Raw genomic sequence first — 13,920 nt, forward strand, 5'->3', positions numbered from 1 at the left:
TCTGACAGCCACTGGGACACTTTTGTCTTGATTTTCTCGTTGATCAAATAGGATATGCTTCCCTTCTGCATTTTATGTAGTTTACCCATATCCTCTCTACTTCTGCTTCAGGCTATGGCTTCAGGCTCTCCCTTACTTTTGGAATACCTGTGTTCCCTGGAGGCTTCCTGACGTTTCTTTGTGGCCTTCTTAACTTCTTCATCCCACCAGCTCTTGAGTTTTCGTATACCTTGCCTCGTTTTCCTGACTCGCACCTTACCTAGCTCACGCTCAAATAGTCTCATTAACTTTGGGTAAGTCCAATCAGTTTCAGTACCCTCTACTATTTCCTCTTCAATTTCTTTGGCCGCTATTTCCACTTGGTCTTCTGAGTAAAAAATCACATCTGGCATTTCCTCATGCGTCGTTCGTGCTTTAGTTTCCCTTCGTAGTTCAACCTTCTTGGCGCTGCCTAGCGCCGCCCAAGCCGCTCGTCGCACTTTGTCGGTGGAGTATTGCTGGCCGTCTTTATCCAAGTCTGTTTGGGCGTCTGGCAACAGCTTCTTTGTTTTGTTTATTTTTCTAAGCACACCGCCGTAAAATGTGTGCCTGCCGCCGGCTGTGCGCGGAATGAGTTTCGCCCTGTGTAGCTAACGCGCGATGAATGACAGTAAACTAGTCTAATTGTCAATACTCCCAGGACACACATACGTAGGAAAAGATGGCGATGTTGAAACGCTCGCACAACACCTGCCTCGTCAAAGGTAAGCGGCTTGCTTGGGTCCGACAGAGGCTGTAATAGCCGTATGCGCGCGTCCAACCGTGTCGAAAAAAAAATAATAATAATAACGTTTCAGTATGATGTGGGTTCGTCTACAGCCGCTAAGCTTCCCTCGTAATTATAGAGAGTCAGCGATTGGTCTCTTCGAGAGTCGCACTCGTTGGCGTTTCCGTTAAGGTGCCCAGAAACTTTTCGAATATCAGCAGGGGCCTAATGAAGAGATCGGTCGCATAGTGCGATGTCAGTGGTCGTCCTTGAATTTATTCAGGGCGACGATCGGATGACGAGGTTGCTCCATATTCGCGCGTCTGAACAAACTTTCCGGATGTTTCTGTTATGGGATAGTGTTCCTACGCTGTGCGTCGTTTGATAATGCGGTGCACACGAGAGCACTAAGTTTTCTGATTGGCATCAAAGCCTGATATGGGGCTTGTTTATAAGAACAATGATTTCGTATTCATGCGCAGTGAAGTATTTAAGTGCTTCGGCTGTCGCGAACAACGAGTGATTAAAATGGAGATGTTCAACTGGGTGCTGTAGCTACAATTCGCCGATCGGCTTGTTTCTTCTAACAAACCGAAAGCGCTTCGTACGTACCAAGAGAAAACAGCTGCCGGGACGCGGGAACTTGTTCCAGGAACTGCTTGAGTGGAGTCGTATAAGTGTTTGCTTAAGAGTGACTTGCTTTGCCGTTGTTTGCACGCTGTACCAATTCTAGCTACCTTAGTTGTAGTGGCTGACGAGGAAGACTGCCTTCGGAGGAGAAACCTGTGCCTCAGGCTTGAAATTTAAGCACTTTTCGAAGCGAACCTTTCTGTGACATCTTTTCTGCTGTAAACATGAAGTGAAATACAATGGTGCCTCGATTCACGTACTTATTTCCGTGGCCCACGTCGCGAACCAAATTTGATGTGAACCGAAGGAGAGTTTCCCTTAGGAAACAACTTATAGATATAGTTAATCATTTCAGACTCTGATGATGTCGACATAACTTATTTAAACACATTAATAGTCGATACACAAACATGTTTGCTGTTCATTACTGTACAGTGCAGTATAGTAAAGTGATCGTGTGAATAGAGGGAACACTTCTGGTTAGAGGGACAGGCATGGGAGCAGCAGGCGGTTATTTGTTGAGGGAGGGTCACTTTCAATAAGAACATCGTGTGGATATCTTTCACGAGTTTTCGTCTCTCTTCTTTGTCTCTAAGCGACAGGCACGGTTCTGGCAAAGTCTGGCAATGCCGCTTGTTTTATTTTTTTGCACATTGCGCAACCTAACCGCCCAGTTATGAGTGACCACATTGTTGTTCATCAGGTTAAACACTAGGTTCGTTTCAGGTGTGTTCAGTGGCGTAGTCGGGAGGACACACTGAACACATGCCCCCATCCCAAAAAGAAACTAGCTTAGTGTGCAGCCTGCCCAGGCTTTTCCCCACCTAAAAAGAATTCTTGCTATACCACTGATTATATTTCAGCAGTGCTTCTCAATGAAGTCCTGGTATTAATTCGATTTGTCAAGAGTAAATTATAAAGCACTGCTGTTAGCCTCCCTGTCATGCTTTTCCTCGCTATAAAGTTCCTCTGCAAAAGCCCTCTGTTGCTCACAGTGAAGCTCAGCAAGTTCTTCTATTGTCAGCTTCTCTTTTGTGGTCTTTCACAAGTTCCTCCGTGCCTCCATGATCGATGTCCAGATCCATGATACTGCATACCACTTCTGCATGTTTCCAAAGTATCAGTAGGATACTCCTACCTATGTACACAATCACCTCAACCTCAATCTCTTCACATGATCCCCTCACCACCTCTGCACTACATCCTTCGATATTACATTCAGTGACACATTCTGGTTGCAGGCGTTCTTTCAAGCTTTGCAGTACTATTGAAAGAACATTTCATTGCATGGATAACTTGCACTTTAAGCTTAGAAATCAATTCAGACGTAATATTATTATAAGTAGATTTGTTTTATTTAACAATAAACAAGAGATCATGCCAACATCGCACAAGCTATCTCCATGAACCCGGTACGAGGTTTGTGAACTGAGATGGAGTTTGTGGATCGAGGTAAAATTTTGCTAATGCTGCTGTTTGTGAACTGAATTCTCCATGAACAGAAGCGTTCATAAACCGTGCTATCACTGTATGGTCAGTAGATCCCACAGATTTGACCGTTGAGTTTCTCTCTCGTGCAAGCATGTGGACTGTATATTTTTGTAGAAAAAGAAAGAATGACAGCACAACATAAAAAAGCCCTCAGCGTGGTATAATGTAGCTTCTAAATGTTTGAAAAGTAATATCCACCAAGAACATGTTAGTATTTGGCTTCACTTGGTACCTATGATTATGCCTGACTGTCACTTCGACCGAAGAATCTCAGATGAACATTGCAATGGCAATATTTAAGAGGGTACATTAGCACAATTGGACATGCCCTTATATATCTGTACGTAGATGGATCACACGGTTCTCTTCTCCCTTCAGGGAAGTTGCCACTGTTGTAACAGTATGAGAATGACGAGTCAAGACTTCGGCTGGGACACATTAGACAATCTTCGGTGAAAGATTGTGTAAAGGCTAGCGGGGTATTATACCTGCCATGGCAGCGTAGTGGCTATGGCATTGCGCTGCCAAGCCCAAGGGCGCAGGATCAAATCACAGTCGCTGCAACCACATTTCGGTGGGGGTGCAGTGCAAGAATACCCGTGTTCTGTGCATTGGGTGCACGTTAAAGAACCCCAGGTGGTCAAAACGAATTCCGAGTGCACCGCTACGATGTGCCTAATAGTCATATCATGGTATTGGCATGTAAAACCCCAGAATTTAATTTCTCAGTTGGGTTGTTGCAATGAAAGGCAAACAAGACACAGACCATCCATATTTCAGTTGCTTGGAACTTTCGTTATGTTTTTACCTGTCATGGACCTTTTGTCTAATATATTTGGCTTTTTCAATATAAATAAGATAGTCACTATTTTGCACATCGATCTGGGCATGTGATCATATTTCACAGCTCTGTTGTCTCATTAAAATGATACAATGAAGCTTTCCTTCCAAGACAATCTTCATAGTGCAGCATTAACTTGTTATGGACAGTATTGGAGTAATGCAGTCGTTGGTGGGACAATTTTAACTTTTTTTCTACTGATTATGACTGCAATCGTCATCGCAATTCGTATCACTGCAGCCAGTGATGGGTGTAGCCTTCAGGAGGGAGCAATCCTCCCATTGTGCACTCTTGAAGAGCACATCCATCACCTTGCTTCTGGTCACTGTTTTCAATTCTACATGACACCATGTATCAGATTTAATTGGGGAGCCTATGGGCGAGTTCTTTTTTTTTCAAAAAAGTTTGGCCGCTGTTCCCCACCAAATGCAGTGGGCTGTCAGTTTGTGTCCCAGGCTGTCCGGAAGTCGTGGTGCATTCCTGCCTGTTTTTGTTGCGCACTGACATGTGCAGATGTTGGCATCGGATTAATCAAATTTCTGTGAGTTAGTTTTGTTGCAACAAATGTGGGTAGCCTGCATGCGCCTTCGGTATATATGCTGCCTTATATACTGTTTAACTGCACACATCAAATTTATTCCTTTTGTACTGTAAAATAGGGAGCAGTGGGGCTGTGGCTAGGAGAGAGACAACGACGACGAGAAAAAACAACCTTGTTTCGGTGCTCGGTCGGCTAAACTACCTCTCGCTGCTCCAACGTTCTAGTCGGGAACGCTTGCTGCTCAAAGTGCTTCGCGACATTTGGTGGAAGGTGCTGGACTTATTGCAAACCTGGAACTCCGAAGCCGGATGATCCCTGTCACATCTCCCATGCCTGAGGAGACTAGTCCTACCACGCCACGCCAACGGGATCCTCCCATATTCAATGGCACTGACGATCATGATGTAGAGGACTGGCTGTCCTCATACGACCGAGTGAGTGCCCACAACAAATGTTCTGAAGCCGACAAGCTTGGCTACGTCCCATTCTACCTTTCCGGGGTCGCCCATCTCTGGTTCTGCAACCATGAGGCTGACTTTTCCACCTGGTCAGCATTCCGAACGGCACTTCAAGACGTATTCGGTCGCCCTGCTGTGCGCAAACTTTGGGCTGAACAACAGCTTCGCTGTCGTGCCCAACAAAAGGGCGAAACTTTTACGAGCTACATTGAAGATGTAGTTGACATCTGCCGGCGTATAGACCCAGATATGACCAAAGATGACAAGGTCAAGAACATCTTGAAAGGCATAGAAGACGACGCCTTCCAAATGCTCTTGGCAAGGAATCCTCAGCCGGTCAACGACATCATAACGCTTTGCCAGAGCTCTGAGGAGCTGCGCAAACAGCGGCTTTCTACGCGCCGAGCTCTCGCTCCGGACGTCGCACTTTCAGCTCTGAGTGATGGTGTCATTTCTATTCCTTGCAGTTCCGAAATTTTCGAAAGAATCAAGCAATTTGTACGAGAAGTGGCGCGCCAACTCTCTCTTCTGCCAGTCCCTCCAGCCTCAGAGCCGCACTTGTCTCCAGATCTCCGTCACCTGATACAAGAACAAGTCGCTAACGCAGTACCACTTGCTCATCAACCGCCTCCTATGCCGGTGCCACTTACGTACGCTGCCGTTGTCGCTAATCCAAGGCCTCCTTCTGCAGGTAATCGATCCCAACTAACCAGCGCCTTTCCCTCACCTCCGCAAGCAGCTGCAACATATTCTCCTGCCCCCCCCCCCCAGCAGCTACTGGCCGCCACAGCAGCCCGTGCGCCCACCTCGTCAATATTTCCACCAGTCTACACCCGCTGTTCTCAATCCATGGCGCACCCATGACAATCGGCCTATCTGTTATTCGTGTGGCCTACCTGGGCATGTAGCACGGCTTTGCCGCCGGCGTGCATGGTATCCTTTGGATTCTCCGAGGGCACAAAGTAACGGTTTCGACTCTCCGTCCCGTTCTGCTACTGCCGCTCAGCCCTTCAAAGCCTCGTCTCCTCTTTCCCGACCCTTCAATACCCGTCGGTCTCCGTCTCCATGTCGGCGTTCTCTGTCGCCGCTTCTCCGTCGTACAACCAAAACATAGTCATATGTTGGGTGCCTGGCCATAGGGGTATAAAAGGTAATGTAGCTGCTGACGAAAGTGCAACGTCAGTCGTCTTTAATGAAACGGATGTGAATAAACCCATAGCAGCTACAGAACTTAAGCCATTCTTATGCCACAAACTGAGGAAGCACTGGCAGGACCAATGGGATAATGCAGTAGAGAATAAGCTACACCTTATCAAGCCGAAATTAGGGAACTGGATATCTGAAAGAACAGCAAGACATAAGGAAGTGCTTCTTTGTAGGTTAAGAATAGGACATACTTACGCCACTCACTCCTACCTTTTGACGGGAAGCGAACCTCCGACATGTACCAAATGTGGCAAGAGGCTTACAGTTATCCATGTTCTTATACAATGCACAGAAATAGAGGCAGAAAGAAAAAAGCACTTTCCCTCTGCTTATCTCCAACAGACACCGTTACACCCAGCATTCTTTCTCAGCAATGAACCCCTTTTTACTTTTCAATCAGTATTAAACTTTCTAACTGAAACGGACGCCTTACAAGTGATTTGGCCAGGCCACTTGTAGCACGGCCTCCACCTGGAGATAGTAGCTGCAACGAAACCATTACTTAGAGCACGTGTCTCCCAGCCCTTGCTTTCAAGGCCTTGCTGAGGCAATAGTGCTACAGATTCTACATATTTTACTGATCATCCCTATCTCGTGGAACATCTATTGCCATCGGAGAAACGATCAATCACTGTCATTTTTAATATGTAGATATTATTTTACGCACTTTAGAGCGAATAAATTTTAGGTGTTTTTACATCTTCATTGCACCACATGCATGTTTTGCACATTTTAGTGAATATTTTAGGCCACTATACAGCCGTGTTTTATTACTCCTCGCAATTAATACTCACATATCATTGAGAAGCACTGATCATCAGCTTGGCGCTCTTTGGCCATATATGGCCCTTGCGCCAATAAACTCTTCTAATCAATCAATCAACCGGTTGACGCTCTGGCCCTTCAAGTTTCTCCTCCCACGCCGCCGTGTGACCCAACATTTTACCAGAGTATTGATCCCAACCTCACTCCAGTGCAGCACGCCCAGATCGTCCATCTTCTAGACCGCTTTCGCGTGTCATTCGACCTACAACAGTCTCGCTTAGGCGGTACTTCCACTGTTGTCCATCACATCGACACCGGCAACCATGCGCCTTTACGCCACAGGCCGTATCGTGTATCCGCCACGGAGCGTAGCGTGATCGCTGAGCAAGTTGCAGACATGCTCCAACGCGGTGTCATACAACCTTCACACAGTCCCTGGGCGTCTCTTGTAGTGCTGGTAAAAAAGAAAGATGGCACAATTCGCTTTTGCGTGGACTACCGGCGACTTAATAAGATCACACGCAAGGACGTTTATCCGCTACCCCGTATTGACGACGCACTAGGCTGCCTCCAAGGCGCTGAATTCTACTCATCCTTAGACTTACGATCCGGGTACTGGCAAGTGCCAGTGGCTGAGTCAGACCGTCCGAAAACGGCCTTCATCACACCTGACGGTTTATTTGAATTCACCGTGATGCCATTTGGCCTGTGTAATGCGCTTGCCACATTTGAAAGAATGATGGACAACATCTTGCACGGCCTCAAATGGCAGATATGCCTGTGTTATCTGGACGACATCGTTATCTTTTCACCAGACTTTCCTTCCCACTTACTTCGACTTGAACGCGTCCTACAGTGCATCGCCGATGCTGGCCTCCAGCTTGACTTGAAGAAGTGTCACTTCGCTGCCCGGCAGCTGGTCATCCTCGGCCATGTCGTGTCGAAAGAAGGTGTACTTCCTGATCCGGCAAAACTACAAGCTCTTGCCTAGTTTCCCCGACCAACGACTTTGGAAGAACTGCGCAGCTTCATTGGATTAGCGTCATACTTTCGCCATTTCATCCGCAATTTTGCCACTATAATAGCACCTTTAACGCAGCTTCTTCATGGTGGCCACAACCTTTCAACCTGGTTACCGGATTGCGATGCCGCCTTCACAAAGCTGCGTCATCTCTTGACGTCACCACCAATCCTGCGCCATTTCGACCCCAGTGCTCCAACTGAAATACACACGGATGCCAGTGGCGTTGGCCTTGGGGCCGTTCTCGCTCAGAGAAAGGCTGGCTTCGATGAGTACGTCGTTGCCTTCGCCAGTCGTGCACTCACTAAACCTGAATCTAACTATTCTGTCACAGAAAAGGAATGCCTGGCTATAATTTGGGCCATAGCCAAATTCCGTCCGTATCTTTATGGCCGCCCGTTTGACGTCATAACTGATCACCATTCGCTGTGCTGGCTGTCATCCTTAAAAGAACCGTCCGGTCGTCTTGCTCGATGGGCCCTTCGACTGCAGGAGTATGACATTCGCGTACTGTATCGTTCTGGCCGAAAACATTCGGATGCGGATGCCTTGTCTCGTTCGCCACTAACAGACGAGGCTAGCTTCCCGAACGCCTCATTGTCCGAGTCTTCCCTTGCTGCCACGGACATTCTTCTGGAGCAGAAGAAAGACCCATGGATTGTGTCCATGCTGCGTTTTTTGTCCAGCCCATCGACACCCATTAACAATCGCGCATTACGTCGCCAAGCACATCAGTTCTCCATTCGCGACGGGCTCCTGTACCTTCGCAACTACCTCCAGGACGGCCGCAAATGGTTGCTTGTGATCCAGCGACACCTGCATTCGGATATTTGCGCAGCGTTCCACGACGATCCCCAGTGCGCGCATGCAGGGGTACTGAAGACATACGCACGTCTACGCCTTCGTTACTACTGGCGGGGGATGTTTCGATTCATCCATCATTATGTCCGCTCCTGTTTGGTTTGCCAACGCCGTAAAGATCCCCCTCGTCGTTCAACCGCCCCATTGCAGCCTTTGCCTTGCCCAGCACGTGCTTTTAATCGAGTAGGCATCGACATTTATGGACCTCTGCCAACCACATCAGATGGCAATCGCTGGGTAATCATGGCCATCGACCATCTTACGCGCTATGCGGAAACTTCCCCTTTGTCCAGCGCTTCTGCACGTGACGTAGCCTGGTTTCTCCTGCGCCACATCATCCTTCGCCATGGAGCTCCCAGGGAATTACTCAGTGACAGAGGCCGCGTCTTCCTCTCCGACGTCATTGAGGCTCTCCTCAAAGAATGCCGCATCATTCATCGCACCACTACTGCGTATCATCCGCAGACTAATGGCATGACCGAGCGCTTTAATCGTACTCTTGGTGACATGCTGGCCATGTACGTTGCATCCGAACAAACCAAATGGGACCATGTTCTACCTTTTCTGACTTACGCTTACAACACCGCCACGCAGACTACCACGGGATTTTCGCCCTTCTTTCTCCTGTACGGACGCAAACCTTTTTCCACAATGGATACTATCCTTCCGTACCGCCCTGACTCCACGGAAACAACTACCCTATCCGAAGCTGCTGCACACGCAGAAGAGTGTCGCAAGCTTTCCCGTATATTTACATCAGAAGACCAGCAACGTCAGAAGCACCATCGAGAAAGTCCCAATGCTCCTGTATCCTATGCTCCTGGCTCGCTAGTGTGGCTTTGGGTTTCAGCCTCTACCACTGGACTGTCACCGAAACTCGCGTCGAAGTACCAAGGCCGATACCGCGTGATCAAACAAATGTCTCCAGTCAACTCTATTGTGGAACCCCTCGAGCTACCTTTGGATCATCGCCGTCGTGGACGCAAAATTGTGCATGCCCAGCGTCTCAAGCCCTACTATGATCCGCCTGTGCTGTCTTACCCGTAGGTCACCGGGACGGCTTCCTTTTCCGTGGGGGAGATAACTGTACTGTAAAATAGGGAGCAGTGGGGCTGTGGCTAGGAGGGAGACAACGACGACGAGAAATAACAACCTTGTTTCGGTGCTCGGTCGGCTAAACTACCTCTCGCTGCTATGTATGTATGTATGTATGTGCAACATATGCATGTTGCACAAAACACTGAAAGCGACAAATTCTGAAGCATGGTGGCTCCATAATTAGACAAGGTAAATGTGTCGTATATAGAGCTCACATAGGCTATAGTATTTCTTTTGTGGCTGAGGCCAAGGTCTATTGAAGAAATGGGACTAGTACTTGAGCATTACCACTCATCGTTGGGAACTTAGCCTGTCAGTATTGTCTCTCACAATTTTGTAACTCGCATCACTAAATTTAGTGGAAAGCTTCTTCCACAATTTAACTTATGGTGGCAGATACCCATACAAAGGCTCGTTGCCACCTAACACAACACTCACATGAAGGCTACATAAAATTCCTTAAAGCTGCTGTATATGCTCACAGAGTAATTATAATGTTAGTGGCTTTGTCTGTAGTTCTTATTAATTCTATGGGCCGCTTGGGATCTTAAATTGAAAAATATGGCTGCCTGTCACTTGCTACATTTCTGACAAGATTCTGGGAAATTTGGGAAACATTTTTTCATGCGCTGCGATACAGAAAAGGTTAAGAATAATGTTTAGGACAGTGAAGCAAGAAATGAATTTCTCATAGAGGTAATGATTTCAGGGAAGGATCCACAGCAGTGTTTTGTTTCCAGAGTGAGATTATGCTTCACAATAATGTTTGAATTTCTGCTCTATTGCCACAATTGTAATTTAATAATGACAAAGAAAAAGGATATCTGTGAGGCAGGCATTAACCCTCTATGAAATAGTGTTGCCGACAGTTAACAAAACAATTCTTTTTTTTTTTGCTGAGTTACGGTTTTGAGCGTAGAGTTCCTTGCTAAATCTCTTTGGCCAACACTGAATGGGTAGGCCGTGAGCTTGTTTTGTTGGATTAAAGCAGGAAAAGAGGACGAGGAAGATGAAGTTTGGTACACGGCTCGCTTTCTCTTTAAGGCACCGTCAGAGAACAAAGACCAGTGATGTGAAATCCCTGGCTGCAATGGTGTAACACAGTTAATGTAGAGGAAATGCAGTGGTACACCTTTGTGTTGCATTCACTGTGGACTGTCTGTACAAGTTCCACAGGGAAACTTTCCCTCGGTGTTCTGCCTGGTGTTGCCCACAGGCAGACAGCCTATTGCTGAAAACGTTTCTGCAAAATATTTTCATATTTGTTGAATATTCTTATTCTTGGTGTATTGTGCACATTCTAATGAAAAATAAAAATTTTCTTCAGATATTTTTGTCTTGTGCTTAACGTTTTTTTATATTTTACTGTTGAGGGCACAATTGCAAAACGAAGTTTGTAGAGAGCAGCCGAGAAAAAAAGATTTAAATTATCTTATGGTGCGACCACGCAGCATAACATTGGAGCAGCCATTGCATTGGTAGAACATGTACACTTGTAATGTAGCACCCTATTCTCGGCTGCAAGATGTTTATTCATGGCATCATTAGTGTCCAAACTTTCACTTGAAATTGCACTGTTTGTTTTGTTTTGTGGAAGCACTTGCAGTGATATTATCGTCTATCACCAGAGTATACCTCAGTGATCATTGATGAATAAACAAGAAAAAGCTAAGAGGTAGTGTCAAATGAACATTTCAAAGTATAATCATTAAATAAGTGTAAAGAAATGCTCATGGGAACTGTGGCCTCACCACATGATAGGCAAGTGATAATTTCTAGCCGCCGAGCTAGCCCAGAGAACATAGGGGAAGACAGCGGGTGGTTAAGGCCAGTTGTGAGAAGGGAGTCGCTAAGAACTACCTTGAACAAAACAGTGCCTTGGAAGGTCCGGCAACCACGGGGGGCCTGCTCCCCTAAAATCAATGCGGAAGTAGGAGGGGCACCACCAAAGGGGGCTCGGCAAGTCTGTCTGCCTGACATGGAACTCCTTTCTAATCTGTTTCCTTCATACAGGTTTGTGATGCTTTCACAGCAAGCAGAGGAGTGCTGTTTGAAAATAGCCTGCACCACATGACCATGTTATCAGGGGCATGTCTGCTTGAACTTGTTCCTCTTTTGCATTGTCACCAGAAGAACAATGTACTTTGCAGGTCTCTTCGCTTCCTTGGCGGTGACGTGCCTTGTTGGCCTCTACTATGGCTACCGGCTCATGGTTTCCAATGAGGCCAAGTTCTCGTTTGGCCGGTCTGCGGGTGGTAATGAGATTTGCCTTATTTTGGCATGCTCTTTCAGGAACAGGCACTGGAAATTTGCTGCCGTAGCCTGCAGTGTTGCATTTCATGCCTCGAGACGTTATGGCACATTTGACTGTTCATTTTATAGTGCTGTAAGAGCACTCTGATGGTCGTGCAAAATGAAAATGAAGCTGTGTTACAAAAATCAAGAGCCTTTTGTAGCATTATTTCTGCTTTGTTAACACTATATGAGTGTGCTTATTGTCACGCTGGAGGTTAGTTACTTCGTTAACCCTTCGAGGGTTGATTTTTTTCACCATATGCAACCGCCCAGGGTCAATTTTTTATATTGCAGATTCCAATTCTCCTGAGGGACTTATTTCGAAAAAAATTTACCAGAATTTTTCTAGGGTGACCGTAAAGTGAGAAAAAAAATATTTTCACTTGGTATATATGTACTCTTCATTCATCGATAACAACAATAAAAAATGAAATAAACTTATATTAATTAAAAATTTGATGCATTGTTATACACATAGTTCAGTGCTTTGAAAATATGCAAACGAGAATATTTTGCACAACTGAAATGTTCCTGCTTTTACACTAATATGTACATTCATAGCGTAATAGAACAGCGTAGGTGTGCACATTCAAGAAAACTGTGTAGTTGTGTGCCCGTCAAAAAAGCAAAACGTGTGACAAACTTCCGCTAATCTTCAGCTTATCGCCAACCAGAGGAAATTAGTTTTCGCGAGTATCCAAAGAAAAAAAAAAGCAACGGAAACGCATGCATGGTGGCATCCTTCCTATGCGCAGCCCTGTGAGCTCTAAACGAGCAAGAGACAGGCAGTCGCCGTTTGAGCGATTAGTAACGAGATAGCCATCAGTTTTACAAGCGCAAATAGCCGAAACCATGTGCAGAACAAAACCCAAGCCGCCGCCCATCCGCGCGCCAATGCGCGAGCGGTAGCATATAGACGCGTGGGAGCAAACTAGCTAAAAAAAATAGCCATGCAATGAAAACTGAGGGAGGGAGGCACACGAAAAAAATTCCCTGTATTCCTACATAGTGGCAACACATGACAGAAAAGAGAAGTTCGGAAATTGGTGCGCTTTTTTAACGTACAGACGGCGCCGTAAATATACGGCATCGACCATTTTTGGACTTGTTCATGGCGCCGTATATTTACGTCATTGTTAGAGGGTTAAACTACCTTTGAAGCTTCGTGTGAGCGCTCTGAAATGAACAGCCCAATTTGCCATTACAAATAAATGCCCACTGTGGCAGCCCAGTAGTTGCTGAACTTGAGGTTGGGGGTTCAAATCTCTGCTGCCATAGTTGCATTTCAATGTGAGGGTGGAATATAAAACACTCGCAATGCCTGGGATGTGAGAACCCTTTCATAATACCTTTGTTGCCTTGGGATGTTAAACCTAATCAATCAGTTAGTCATCCTTGCAACGTCCTTTGTGTGACATCTGATAGTGCTAGCACGTTTAGTTTCTTTGGAAGTGGTATGACATTAATGAAATTGAAGCCATTAAAAGGAATGATGAATCACTTATCTGTATCTGCTATGATAATAATTTTCTCCTTGTTCATCTCTGCCTTTTCTTAACTTAAGCTTTAAATTCTTGGGCTTTATATGCAGAAAGCACGATGTGATTATGAGGCTTTCTTGCTTAAGCTTAAAGGGACACTAAAGCAAAACACTAATCCAATTTGGGCTGATAAAGCATTGTTTCATAAGCCTGCTGTCGTTAATTTCAATATAATAGGTGGATTACCAGAAGAGAAAATGAAAGTCAATGTTTCACTTTTTGAATTTTGCGCCGAAACAGCAACCCCAGTACACGAGTGTGATGTCAGGGATTTCAAAGTATATTTTTCATATTTGGGCTGCACTAGCTCAGTAAAGGTTCCTGAAACTTGCCATGCTCAGTCATTGACTCTTTTAGAACACGATGTAGTCTGTCGCAAACGAATTAACTGGGCCATAGCAGATGCTGTCAAAATCCATGGCATGAC

At 45.8% G+C, this 13,920-nt stretch overlaps 1 protein-coding gene across 2 annotated transcripts in view; it reads left to right on the plus strand.

The window, feature by feature from the left end:
- Positions 1-534: 534 nt before the first annotated feature.
- LOC135916607 (glycosyltransferase 8 domain-containing protein 1-like) overlaps positions 535-13,920 on the plus strand; it is a 95,025-nt gene continuing 81,639 nt past the window's right edge. For both annotated transcript variants that reach the window (XR_010568984.2, XM_065450038.2), the window contains exons 1-2: positions 535-743; positions 11,808-11,912. Coding sequence is in view for 1 of the 2 variants with exons in the window: in XM_065450038.2 (XP_065306110.1) it covers positions 701-743; positions 11,808-11,912 (148 nt within the window). In the remaining variant the exon portion in view is untranslated. The remainder of the gene's footprint in view (positions 744-11,807; positions 11,913-13,920) is intronic.

Source organism: Dermacentor albipictus, chromosome 2 (genome assembly GCF_038994185.2).
Source record: "Dermacentor albipictus isolate Rhodes 1998 colony chromosome 2, USDA_Dalb.pri_finalv2, whole genome shotgun sequence".
NCBI lineage: Eukaryota > Metazoa > Arthropoda > Arachnida > Ixodida > Ixodidae > Dermacentor > Dermacentor albipictus.